This window comes from Myiozetetes cayanensis, unplaced genomic scaffold (assembly GCF_022539395.1).
Source record: "Myiozetetes cayanensis isolate MyiCay16 unplaced genomic scaffold, myiCay2020 scf3, whole genome shotgun sequence".
Taxonomy (NCBI): Eukaryota; Metazoa; Chordata; class Aves; order Passeriformes; family Tyrannidae; genus Myiozetetes; species Myiozetetes cayanensis.
Window position 1 is genome coordinate 47,315,597 of NW_026087521.1, and position 14,544 is coordinate 47,330,140.

The 14,544-nt window shown below is 36.6% G+C and overlaps 1 protein-coding gene across 2 annotated transcripts in view; it reads left to right on the forward strand.

The window, feature by feature from the left end:
- The window catches only part of SCYL2 (SCY1 like pseudokinase 2), a 37,717-nt gene extending 31,302 nt beyond the window's left edge, over nucleotides 1-6,415 (forward strand). For both annotated transcript variants that reach the window (XM_050324012.1, XM_050324013.1), the window contains one exon: nucleotides 518-6,415. In XM_050324012.1, the coding sequence (XP_050179969.1) occupies nucleotides 518-1,168 (651 nt within the window). In that variant the 3' untranslated portion in view covers nucleotides 1,169-6,415. The remainder of the gene's footprint in view (nucleotides 1-517) is intronic.
- The last annotated feature ends 8,129 nt before the right edge of the window (nucleotides 6,416-14,544 follow it).

A 14,544-nucleotide genomic window follows, 5' to 3' on the forward strand; every position in this document is an offset into this window, starting at 1 on the left:
TGGATCTCTGATGCTTTTAGCATTTTTCCTTCTCTGAGTCACTTTTGTTTTCTCTGGTAGTACAATGGCACAGCTGAGAAAAACTAAATTAAATTTTTGCATGCCTGGCATTTGCTTCATTAGCAATATTCCAAGAGTTTCCAAGGGTATCATTATTATCAGAAGGCCACTGTTCTAGATAAGGAAAAAGGACATACTAAAATGGTTTTGCTCTGAAGAGTTTATTAAGTAAATATGTAAAGGAGTTGGGGATAGGAATGGGGCATGAAAGCAGATAGTCAGAGTAGTACTTTGTGTGTAGTCTTAGTTGTCAAATTAAAGCTGTGTAACAATTAGTTCTAAGTATCAAAGAACAAAACCTAATTTCTCTTGTGTATGATTAGATTTTCTGCCCAATTCCATGCAGTAAATCCTGATTTCTGAAAAATTAATGCCAGTTCTACGGGAGCAATCCTAAAAGCGTTGCGAGAGTGTTTGTACAGGAAGACCATTTAACTGCATTTTATGTATTTTGCAGACAAAAGACTTGACAGATACCTTGATAGATAATATGTCATCTTTGACTAGCCATCCTATCAACAAAGGTCAAGTTGCATCTGCAAACAGCTTCTCTTCTGTTCCTTCTATGGGTGTTGGAATAGGATTTTCATCACCTGTTGACAACACAAAGCGAAATATGACAAATGGACTAAATACAAATATGGGGTTTCAGACTGCTGGATTCAGTATGGGAGCAGGTCTCGCCACTCAAAATTTCTTCAGTGGTCCAAGTGCAACAGGAGCAACCAAGATGAACATTGTACCAACTGCCAGTATGCCAAATTACAGTCCTATGAATGCTGCATCTGCAGTCTCTCCGCTGACACAACAAAACAGACCCCCAGATATGTCTGCTCTAGATAATCTTTTTGGTCCTCAGAAACCCAAAGTTAGCATGAAACAGTTGGCTCAACAGAAATCAAGCCAGTGGGTTAATCAGTTTGTACCACCACCAGGGTCCCCGAATGCAAGCAGTTCAGTCTTGGGACCTCAGATGAACATGATGGGACAGCCTGGCTTTGGTATGCAGGGTAATCCTTTCTTTTCTCCTCAGAACTTTGCACAGCCAGCAAACACAATGACAAACAGCAGCTCAGCTAGTAATGACTTAAAAGATCTTTTTGGGTAAAATGTTTTGTTTTCTTCTTTCAAAGACTGATGAAATTTGGATCATGGGTAAGCTGATTAACATCTTTTTTTGATTAGTAAAAGCACGATTTGGGGAAACTTTCAGCCCACCAAAGTAAAGACTTTGGCACTGGAAAAAAGGCTGATGTTGTATTCACCTGGTACTGCAGTGGAATTATGTAAGTGCAGAGTCATCTTACCTGCTAAAGATTTCCTGTCTCTTTACTGAAAATGAGAACAATGAATGTAGGATGCATATATACAACTGAAAAAGAAGCATATCAGAATTAATCAGAGCTGTACTCAATCAACTCCTATGAAATTTCGTACAACATTTTGTTTCTTAGGTTCACCAAAAAGGCTTAGGGTATAATGATTCTAATGATTGCAGCCCTCCACAATTAATTCATGTTGCTTGAATTTAGCACAAACTGTCATTTTTGCCATATGATGGTTTGAAGAAAGGAAATTCTTATGCTGGCCCCAAAATTTCGATAGCCACGTTATATAGAAAGAACTCTTAACCAATAACTGTGAAAGAGGCTAAGAGAGCATATTTTGACTTTCTTTTCTATCTATATAATTATAATTAATGTGGTAGTAAACTACGAGATTCGTCAGGCATGAGAAGTTGTTTTAAAATTTTGTACAACTTTGGGACAGAGTAAGAACATTGCTTCAAAGGTCATGCTTGTTTACAATCTCTTTTATAATGCCAGATCCTTGTTACAAGCCCCATAGCAAAAGCAACATACCACTTAAACAGGATTTTAAAATACATGTGGTGACTTCATCACATTTATTATATATTTCAGTGTTTTGGCTTATTTGATACCACTTATAACTGATGTGTAAAAAAGAATGGTGGTAGATATGAAACCTCACAAAATCAATGTTCTCTGTAAAATTCACATGTTGACTGCCACAACTGTGTAACTAAACAGTTCTCTGTAACTAAACACACATTATATAGTTACACAGAAATATCTTGAATTAATCCATAATTTTTGGCTCAATTGAGAAGATGGAAAAGGATTGCCTTATACAAGTTACACATGGTTGTGTGAAAAAGCAGACTGCTGTAAATTACCATGACTAGAATGAACTATTTAATTTTGTTTTAACTCAAGTCGTTATGAAGGATAGATTGACATGAAGTGAGTTCTCAAATATGGATTTGTAATCTCTGTAGTAAATATGGTAAATACACAGGTATTTGAGATCCTTTTAATTGTATTGCTCTACAGTCAATAAAGCTCTCCAGAAATCCAATTAGTAGTTTCTTCTACTTCCCAGAAGGTGTATGTTCAGCTTGCCCATGATGGAATCTCTGCTCTGTCAGATAATACTGTTGGGGTTTAACTTTTTCTTTCCTAAGAATTTCAAGAGCTTTCTTAGATAATATTTTGAAGACTACAAATGGCTATTTTGAGAAGGAAAGAACTAGTTACCTTTTTTACGGAAAGCCTACCTGCTTTATTTTTCAAAGCCTTTCACTGAGGAACCTGTTCATTCATCTGCTGCTTAAGAAACCAAAGGGCCTTATGCTGTAAATGTGACTTGTATTTTATTATATTTCCACAGTTCCAAGCAGTAATATCATTTAAGCATATTTCTTAAAGAATCAATTTATGTATTACAGCTGCTGCCTTAGTCCTATTATTTTACAACACCTGGGACCAATGAAGTTGTGGTCTAGAAAACAATCCCTAACACATTGTAATGCTTATGTGCTGTTAATATTCATGGTAAACATTGTGGGTTATATTAAGAGATCTGTGTAAATTTAAGTAAAATATCAGAACTGTTAAACTATTTAAGTTAATTTGCTGTTACTCTCTATACTCTGTTACACTAATGTCTTCTTTTATGTCAACTCTTGAAAGTTGTGTTTTGTTAGGATAACTTAAAGCAAACCTTTGGAGAATTACTTGAATCTGTATTCCTCTAAATTATTTGGAAAATAAGTTTATATTAAAAGCAACATCTCATAGGACTCTACAATGTATTAGATTAATACATCTATGGCAGAGGCAGTCTTAAATACCAGTCTACTGATCTAGGGTTTCAGTCACTGATCTCCCTGGACTGGGGGCTTTTCAGAACTGGATTTTAATTTAACTTATTGGAGGGGATATTAACTGAAAATATTGGTAAGATTTCATATACTAGACCTCCTAAACTGTGGGCTTAGGGTATGTGCTTTTGGCATGGGCTACACAAGAACATAATCTATTTTGTAAGAACAAAGTCAAAAAAAATCCTACAAGTTCAAATTAAAAAAGGCTCTTGTATGAACTGGTAGTATGATGGAATAAGGTCTTTATCTGTCTCAAGCAATAGGATTTTTTTTACATTTATATTTGAAACACAATTTTGATTTCTTGTCTGCTGCAATTTTCAGAATGAGCAAAACAGAATAGCAACAATAAAGAAAACTGAAAAGAGTGCTTTATGAAAGTCATAATGAAATTTTCCAGTTACTTAAAAATTAAAAATAAAGGATAACTAGTTAAAATGAGAAAGTCAAATCCCTCTCCCATGTAGATGCTTCCTGCTCAATGTGTCAGGAAACTGTGTGTGTGAAGTTCTCTAATTATTTCTTCTTTACTTAGAGGAAAGAGGACTTGCAAGAGGTAAGTCACCATGGCCATGTGCCACTTAGCTCCCGCTACATTAGATTTTAGGAAGCCTTGTCCAGTTGATCCACTTGCAAGTGATTGTCCTGAGGCCCTGCAAGAGGCTGGAAGACTCATATTGTGGCCAGAGGGAATACCATTGATTGAGAACAGCAGTTGTGCTTCACATCCAAGTTGTTTGAGAAAGAGTGTGCATATTCCAGGAGCCTTCTGTGTCTGGACTTGGACGGAAAGCAGTGTTACATGTAGCTTGACCTGAAGCAGAGGGTCTGCCTAGCCCTAATGTAAAATAAAATGGAGAACAGAGGTTTGAAATAGGTATCTGATTAAGAGATTACAAATGCTGAATTACAAATTACTGAAATAGTAACCTGATAAAATATAAATTCTTTTTTACAATGCCTTGAACAAGACTGTAAAGTACACTAAGTTTCTGCCCTTTTTAGTCAACCTAAGTTAAAGGAAAAAACGTGACAGCCCAGCAGGGTTATGAGCATACCTTTATTCTACTGTGGAAATTATAGCAGAGTGTGGGCTGAAGTGCTCAGCCCAGATAATTTACATTAATTTTAAATGTGAGGTAAATAGAAGGGAGTAAGTTCCTATTCTTTGATTGATTTATCTCTGTTGTATTCACCACAAAAGGAGAAAAGAAGTGAAAACAACTGCACATCTTACATATGTGCATTAGTTGTGCTTTGGCTGCTCTGGTTTATGCTAAATGAACGTGACTGCACCAAAACAGAAGTGTTTGCCATATTAAAACTGTTGGTTCCATTTGGTTTTAAGTATGAGAGTCTCAAAAATATCCTCTGAAAACTCAGTCTTGGAAAACAAACTAATCTTGCTAGAGGGAAAGATTGTATTAAAGAGGCTCAAAAAACCTTCTCTGTTTGGGCTGATGAAGAGGAACATTAAAACTACTGAGTTACAGATTAGCTTAGAAGCCCGTAGTTCTGACTCTTTCAGGAGGAGAGAAACAGCAAAGGTGTCATTTCAAGGATGGAGGAGGGAGCAGATTTTCTGTTCCTTTTCATCACGCCAGTGGTGTGAATAAGGCACAGAACAGCTCATGGAACCTACTCATGCAGGAAGACAGCAGTACCAGAGGAGTCTTTTGAAAGGTAAAGGAGTGCACCAATTATTTGGGAGATGTGGAAAGAAATTTTTTTAGTGGGAATGTGAGTAGAATGCCCTAGTTTGTTTTAATGAAGATTCTGTGATCTCTCTCTAAGAAGTGTTGTGGGGAAGTTGTAGCCTTACACAAGTGCTGAGTACCCCAAGTAGAAGGCTGGATTTTTGGATGCGTAAGTACACAACATTTCAAGCCTTATTCTTTAAAACTTTTCTGTTAAGTTTTGTCTTTTTAGCAACAACTGTTTCACATTTATGTGGAACCTTAATAAATACCAATGGCCTTTTAAAGTAAGGAAAACGTATGCTAACTTTTGTATTATAGCTAGCCCCTATTGTAATGTTATCTGTGTCTGTAGATAGGTAAGTGTGTGTATAGACTATATGATATTAGATTTTTCAGTTCAATTGCACCAAAAAAACCAAAAATTAAATGACAAGTTAGATTTTAATCAAATTCCATCAAGCTTCCATACAGGTTAAGAATGATATGATTCTTGTGTTATCGATTATAAATGTATGTGCTTAATCTGCCTATGCCTATGTGACTTGAGCATAAAAAGAAAGTTTTTAAAACATAAGATTATGAACACTGGATCTTGCATTGCAATGAAGTTTTTGGACTTTAGAGTGACCTTTGTTAATGATTAGGAGTTTTCTATTGGGCATGGGTGGGGATGCTGATATGTGCCATTTCCAATGAAAGAAATACAGGGAGGGAGAATACAGAAGAAGTACCCTGTTGTATATGTGACCCCTTTTTTGTTCTTTGTTAAGAGATATGCTGCATTTTATATACTCATTGTGAACTTTTACTCTGAAATGACTGTGAGGAAACCTATCTGGAGAATTTTCAGATGAGTTAGCTTATTTTCAAGTGAGGTCCTGTCATGTACCTTAGTTTCCATTAGGTTTTGACTGCTTTGCAAGGAAGTTACACAAAGCAGTAAAACCTTGGATTCATACACCAAATCCTCTTACCTTCCAGGCCTCACACTTGTATCAACATGACAAATAAGCTCTGAAGTTGTATTGTCTGTAAGTTCTTTGAAAGAGTTCTAACTGCTGTACAGATTTCTGAGATGAAGTTGTAAATCAAAATATGTTATAGTGAACTCAGGCCTTGTGCAAAATATTTAATATTTGTTTATTTGTCTAATTGTACAGTCTCTGTATTAGTGGCAGTTTAATGTTTTGATTGTAAAATATTAAAATTCTCATGAGATTTATAAAGTGATGTTACTGTAGTGTCAGCTGTGATTCATAAATAGAACTGTCATAGCATGGCATTAGTATATATCTGGTTTATTGGACAACTCTTCAAAAACAAATTTATTCTTGTATCAACTTTTAGATCAGTTACTTTAAAATTATGTAAAAGGTACAGTGACAGTTTTGAGAAATTCACATCACTTTGTACTCTGAATTAGGTTGCCTATGGAAATAAATAAACTTTTCATATTTTCATGTTGAAAGATATTTTTATTTAAAATTTCCATTAAATTAACTAGTAGTAAATTCTGCGGAAAACTTTTTCACTGTATATTTAGTTTGAAATACATCTTATCCCACGTACTTTTGAGATCATTTCTTAGAGTGATTGCTGTCCAGACATCTGTAAAATGTCAACACATATTGCCTACACTCAAAGAATAAAAGTCCTGGGGAGAAACTGATGGACTAGATGTCTCTAAAATTACTTTTTCTGAAGGCACGCTAAGCCCATGCTGGAGTCTGGGGTTCTCATGCCACATTGTGATCTCAGTTTGCATTTTCACTGCTCATTGACCCAGAAACCAGCTCTTTTTCTAAACCTGGGTTTCAAAATACACTGCTTTGTCAGGTTAGGTTTTTTTTCAGCACTCTGAGGGAAGGTAGTTCTCAGCTCTTTGTATGGTATAAATTGATAAAGTATGAGACGTGATCTGCTTAGAAGTATCATTGTTGGCTGGAGATGCTGTGGGAGGAGAGAGTAAAAAAAGAAAAACATAGTTTAGCTGAGAATGGAAAGGTAGCATCAGATGGCTTCAGTTCTCTCTTCATTGTCACTTGCTGAGGATGACAGTAGCCCCATTCCTTCCACAGCTGTACCCATCAAATGAGTACAGCCTTGTCACTGCTGAGAAAATGCCAACCTTAATTTGCTCAGCAGATCACAGTCCTGATCTGACTTGTATGTACTTTACCATGATAATGTTCTCTTCTTCCCTTTATTTCTGGGTATTGATAGGATCCACTACTTACCTGTTTCTTAAGAAGGAAGGTCCCAAGTGCTGAAATCCAGATGTTTTGGGTTGGTTTGTTGTGGCTTAGGGTTGAAATTTTCATAAACTCTTTCATGAAAGTCTTTCATCTCTCTGCTTCATGACTTAAGTATCTCTAGTCCCAGCTTTTAGATTTGTCATATGCCAGAGCTTTACGTTAACCTTTTTTAAATCGGTGTTTGCAGGGCTGTGTTATTCAATGGAGTTTGCAGCTGTGAGCAATGCAGCTCAGGAGGTGTAGGAAATTGGCTCTTTGTGAGGAGTTATGCAAACAGAAACAGTTCATTCGATGTTCTCTTCCTGTTGCCAGACACAAGTGCACAGAAACTCCCTGTGCTCATGTCACCTGATGGAGGCCACTGCACTTGCTCAGTAGATTGGAAACTACTGGCTTGACTTGAGAGTGACAAGGTGGATTCTGATTTCTTGTGCCAAACTTACAAAGCAGGAACTGAGTTTATACTACTACTCGTGCACAAACCTAAGAGCAGCTAAGTATGTACTAGTTATTCAAGCTCTAAAAAAACTTAGCAAGTATTCCAGACATAAATTTTAAACTGTAAAATTCTAAAAAAAAAAAAAAAAATTCTTTTTTTTCTCTGTAGGACACCTGCCTATGAACTATACTGTTATGGCTCTAGTGCAGTTTCTTATTGCAAATTAAGAAACTTGTGGATGTGAAGCAGCTGGAAACTTAGAAATTATAGAGACTTAATGACCTGCCTACATCTACATACCAATTTTTGAAGTTTGTTGTTTGTTTGGTTTTTTTTTTGTGCCATAGTTATTATTTTTTAATGGAATTTCTTAAAATGCTTCATCTTTTGCACAGCATTCAGAAGACTACGTTTTACACTCTTCTGCAGTAATTAGCCAGTCAAATCAAGGATAATGAAAGAAGAAACTCCATTTGAAACCACATCAATGAAAACATTGTTATCTTTGACCTGAAAACCAAGGATTGGGAGCTGAAGTTACTTCACTGGCACCATTTGTTCGTGTCTGTCTTCATGTCTCCGTAATGCTAGTTTAGGATTATGGTTTGTAAGAGTAAACAAAACCAAAACTTTTTAGAACTTTCTTTCCATCAGGTTACTTAAGAACCAAGCACCATAAGGCAGAATAAACTGCTGATTTTCTGAACAGAAAACCCAAACATTAGAGCAGAGAACTAAAAAACTAGAAATACAAATCTTGCCCCTGCCATGCTGATGAAATAAACACTTACCTATAGCACCAAACCTGTGAAAGTTTAGCTGATGTCACAGAAGTGACTTCAAATACTGCAAATAAGCAAAAATGCTAATGAAGCAATCAGATGAGACTGTAACTGCAGCAGTAAATTTCATCTGAAGAATCTATCATAAATGGCATGAGATTTTTTAATTTTTTTAATTTCTAGAAACAATCATGTCTTACAGTGATTGCTCAAAGCCTTCATCTGTTGGATAAAACTAGCAAGAGAAGTAGTTTTTGACATGGATTTCTGACTTGATAGGTACTAAATGTCATGTTGCAATTGAGTGATTTCAATATAAAGTACTATTGTATTTTCAGCATTATCCTGTGCAGGATTAAATATTTAATTTGTTCTTTTTTTGTTATCTGGCAAGCAGGAAACTGTTAAATTAGTTGAGGGGTTTTTCAGTTTGAATGTGCATATATGCTTTATGTTTCCTGAAGAGTTAATTCCTGGATTCTCACTGATTGACAACCATTACAAGAGAAGGATTTACAAAGAAATAACACCTTTGCAATATCCTCACTGCCCCATTTTGCAAACCGGGACCATACAGTTGAAACTCTTTGATTAAACAACCACTATAAATATTTCTTAAGCTAATCAGATCATTAGCTGGCTGCTGGGTAGGAGCTGTTTCCTTATTCTTTTCATGTCATAGGTAGTACAAAACCTTGATTTTCTGCACCTTGGAGAGATTAAATAAGCGGAGGTCTCTTCACATAATTGCCAACTTAACTGAGCTCAATCCCATGTATAGCAATTCTTTTGTCAGAATTTTCCTTTGGACTATGTACCTGCTACTTTTCAAGACCCTTTCTGATGCAGCCATCTCTTGAATATCCTTTCTCTTGCATTTTTTTTTCTTGGATCCATGCTCCTAAGCTACGCATGGCTCTGTAAAGTAGTAGAAGGGCAACAGAAGTCAGGGGGCTCTGACAAGTTTTTTTTCTGGAATGCTGAAATTATGACAGTGACAGTCTGAATTTTGTGCCTGATACCTTTTAGCTGGAGCTTTTGTCATCAGGGGCTGAAGAAGGGAACCTAACATGAGATTCTGCCTCTCGGCTTGATGGTCCAGCTCTGGCAAGCTGATGGAGAGGGCAGATGAGTAGGCATCTGTTTCCCTTGCTGGCTGTTCCACAGGCAGCGTGAGACCAAAGGAGAAGTGGTAAGAGCAGCTGCAGGTAAGTGATCCAGAGGATTACTGGGATTACCGAATCCAGATCCCAGAGTGATACAGCAACCCTTCAGAGCAGAGGCAGATTTCAGGGAATGGCTGGGGGGAAAAAAAAAAAAGAAGGAAAAAAAAAAAAAGGGAAAAAAAAAGAAGGAAAAAAAAAAAAAAAAAAAAAAAGAAGGAAAGGTAGTGGGAAATGTAATCTCCAAAATGTCAGAATATCTAGTGCTAACTCCATGGGCTTGGACCTATTTTCTTTGAAAGAGTGCCCCCTGCCAAACACCTCTGCTCAAATTCCTGGTGCCTGTGCAGGAGTGCTGGTTGATTCTGTCTCATGGAAGAGCTTAACTGGTCCTGACAACTAGTGCTGCTGCTGTTGGGCTGCTGCTTGAGCTCAAATTTAATTTAATTTTAACACACTCATTGGAATGTTTAATTTCTGTATGTTTATTTTTGTTGGAAAAGATTACTTTGTTAAATTGAATGACTGTGATTAGGAAGTTGAATAAATTCCTTTTTTCCCCACTCTCTGTTTTGCTGTAGCAGACATTTTCTGGAGAAAGCTAGGTAAAATATTCAATATTTAAAATATGTATTCATACAGGTTAGAGTTATTAAAAAGAAACTTTATTAAACCTGTGCATTTTAAAACAAATTTATTTGAACTAAAAGCATTGGCCTGAACTGTGCATTACCGGTCACCATGTCTTTCAAGATACCATAGTAGTTTATTTTCATTTTTGTTCAGTTCCTTTTAATGCATGCATTGTAAGGGAAGAGAAGATTTTGCATTGTCACTGTTTCTCAGTTTCTTAACTTGGAAAAACTAGTGGGTTTAAATTAAATAGAACTGATTTCCTTTTCACTCTTTCAAAAAAAATCTCAGGCAGTGCTGGGTATAAATAGGCAGTGATTTCACCTAGCTTAGCAATGGGAATATCTTTAAAAGTCTGGGAAAAGCATGTGGGTTTTTAAATTTTTTAAATTTATAGATTGTAAGAGATGACATATTTAGACACTGACATCTGTTGTCAGAACCTAAAATATTAATTTTAAACAGAACTATTTTACTCAATGAAAGAATGTTGAATTATAATTTTAAACTGCATCCCTCTCTATGCAATAAGTTTTAAATGAGAAAGGGTTACATAAAAGGCATCTGGAGCTTATTTTTTTCTAACATAAATAAGCTCTAACTGCAGTTCAGCATAAGTGCAACTCCCCCTTCAAGTAAACTATAGCATATGTAGGTTTTCACCTGATTTTTAAAGATTAATGTGACTGCTCTGTCATCCTTCTCCCTCATTCTTTCTCAGTCCTTTGCAACTTCAAACCTGTTGCCCACTTTCAACCCTTGTTTGATGAAAGTGTCATTAAAATACTAAAGGTAAAGAATTAATTTAAGTTTTAGGGTAACTGTTACCTTACTAGAGGGACCAACTTTGTCCTTCAAGTGAGGCTGTAGATAGAGATAACTCCTGTCAGACACTAGAAAATTCATGTAAGGGAGAGTCCCTGGAAGGCAGGTTTTATACATTCTGATCTTCATGTAGAAGCCGGTTTTACTTACCTGTCCCACAGGTTTGGTTTCTAAGAGTACTTAAAAGGGAAGAATTTTTTCATTAGCTTCTATCATGATGCTTTCTTTCAAAAAGTTCAGATCTGGGATTAGAGGAACACAATGAGCTACGTGATATAATTTGATGAATCAAGCAAGCAAGAGGCTATTTACAAGCAGGGTATCACTACAGGTATTTATGAATAGTATGATATGTATGTACTATCTGGCACAGATTATCTGTTAAACGTGGAGAGAAGACAATACCAAAGACTATTCATCTTTAAAATGTATTTTCCTAGTAAAAGCAAAAGGGAAACCACAAATTTGAAGAGATAGAAGGATCTTTTGAGTAATTTGTAACAAAAAGATTTCTAAAAACATCAAAGCAGTTCCTTTCTGATAGTAACAGCCTGTATATGAAAGGTTACAAGAGATGTTAATTTTCAAAATGACCTGTAAGATGTAATAAAACTGCCATAAGGTGTCACTATAACCCAAGGAACTTTCAAATAAATTGCAAACATTATAGAAATGTTCTTATCCAGCTACAAGGCTTTCCTTATACTGCTTTGTGAAAGTAAAAAGGACGTATTTTTTAAAAAAACATATTATATTCCTGTATGCACAGAAATTATCATCAATGTATCTGTATTAGTTAGTGCAATGATGTAGAAACTTTGTCCTTTTTTTGGTGGGGAAAGAGATGTACTTCCCACAGAAACTTTCTACATAGAAATGCTTTAAAACCCTCTTACTGTGTAAGGTGTAGGAAATTACTACTTAATTAGGAGTTTCCAGTAAGGAAAATTATAAATAAGAATTCTTATTTCCATTATTGTTTTACTTGTTGTTAGATCCCGGGAGCCTCTATTTTTATTTTTGTCCAGCTGTGCTCAAATACTGTTCCTATCAGTGATCTGATCAGGAAGCAGATACTAGAAACCAATGATTAATTTTTTTAACCATTTGAAATTAGTGCTGGTTTTACTGCAGTCATCAGGGAATCAAACAAAGCATCTGAAAATTTGATTTGAGCAGACTCAACACAAAGCATTTTAAGCTGGCAGGAAAGCACTCAGTTCTCATATATGGTAAAATAGAAATCAGGATCCTGAAGTCTTCATTATGGAGGAAAACTATAGATGTAAAGCCATAGGTTTCAAAACCTGAAGAACCATACTGATCATTTAGTCTAAATTCTTGTATAATATGGGATCCAAGGTCACTCCTTTCATCTTTGACATCAGATGCTGTAGATTGAAGGCTGAGGGACTCTTATAGATGCCAATAGAAATACAGTCTCCAGTACACCAGTCACTATACAAAGCATAATTGATTTCACCCCAAAGTTTCATGCCTAACAATAAAATATGCTTGTCATCTGAGTGGACCTTTGAGGCACCACGTAGGGTCATGGCTCAGGGGTGAACTTGGCAGTGCTGGGTTAATGGGGGCATGCAGTGATCTTAAAGGTCTTTTCCTGAAGGAATGATCCCATGATTCTATGAAACCTACCAGACAACTTTTTCACAGAATCACAGAAAATTCTGAGTTTGGTCTTGCCCATGGGCAAAGCACTGTCAAACTCACACGGCTGTAAATATTACAGTCTGCCAACTGTAAGGCCCACATGCACATCAAACCAACATTCGCCACTTCTGCCTCATTACTTTGCTCCATTTGGAAGAAAAGGAGGTATTTAAAACTTCCAAAGAAACTTAATTTTGAAGCATTGAAATTTTAAGAAATCTTCAGTTAGGAAGACAGATCACCCAGGATTTTCTAGCCTTTGAGCTCTTGGTAAGAGCTAAAAAGACAAACTCATCTCACTTTACCAAAGGAAGGTTCCTCCAAATAACAAGAGCAAACTGTGATCCAACAAGCAGCCCACAAGCACCAGGGATATGATCAAATGGCCTTGGACTGAAAAGAAACTGATTAAAAATTAACAAGGTTATTCTAGTCTGACCTTGGCTGCCCAGGCTGTGACAAGCCTTTGCACTTGTGTGTGTCTCCACTGGAGGACCCCAGCAGCCTTTGGTTACAGTTAGGGTTGATCAAACAGCATGAAGTCAAGCATCTTTATGTTAATTCAGTAGAGACACCAAAAGGTTAAATTTACATTCCCAGGATGTTAGTGTCAGGGTGTCAATTACTATGGTAACTAAATATTTGTAAAGAGTTAAAAATTTTATGTTTTAGAAGCATTGGGAAAAGTGGCTGCTTGCAAGGCTGTATCAGGAATCACAGTTATGAGAAGCACACTTGCCTGAGTAACACCTGCATATGAAACGTGTGTGCTATCCAGTCTGCACTGAAATCAGTAGCAAAAGTCTCTTAAAATGTGGCAGACTTTACCTCAACCATTATTTTGAGGAATCATTGGTAGGAGTAGCATAAAGATGATTTTTTGAGGCCTTTCAACAGAAGAAATAACAAAAAAATTTGATAGCCTCTAAGTGTACTTTTACCTGTAGAATCTACTCTTCCAGGTAAGAGTTATGTTTATTGCTAACTCTGATATTTGCATGCTTGGTTTTCTTAAGGGGTTGCTGCAACCCTGAATCAAGCCTGGTGTCTGCAAGGCATAGCTATTTTTAGGGTGCATCTCCTAAATGTGCACTTGACCAGTTTTCAAGTTTTCTTAAAACTCATTTTGTTCTGAAAATTATCCTGAGGTAATGATAGTATATAAGCCCACAGCAGTGGCTGTCAGCATGCTGCTTTTAGGTCTGTATTGGTATTAAACCAAATTTTTAATACAGCCTTACTAGGGTTCTTTGGTGATATGAGTCTGTATGAGTTTCAGCAGTGGGTGCAAGTTATGGGAGCCATATAGTTTTAATTTTGCAAAATATTTCTTTGCAAGTGCAGGCAAATGCAGTGTCTTGAACTTAGACTCCAGCTTGCAAGCAGCAGACTTGAAATGATATAATACACTGTGTTTTAAGAAGGTCTGAGATAGCAGAAGGAGAATCACAATGGGGTATAATTTCTGAAAAGAAAGTTAAGGCATAGGTTTAAAACAGGAAAGAAAAAAGTAGTAACAATGGCAGCTGGATCCATAAGGACTATCATGTTAGGTCTTGTTAAGGAAGAAAGATTTCCTCAACTGATGCTCCAAAATGAGCGCTGGGATTAGTCACATAGGGATTGCCATGGCCTCCTCCAGTGCATTATTGTTGGGAATAGGATGGTGTCCTGGGGATGGTGCCCCAGCAGGACCAAGGTACTGCAAAGCTGCTGTGACACTCTCTGCAGCTTGGAATCTGGGCAGCTTACTAGTCTGTGAACCTGAGGAGGAGGAAACACAGAAGCAACACTGCTCCTATGGAGCTGCCTCCCTGCAAGAGAAGCAA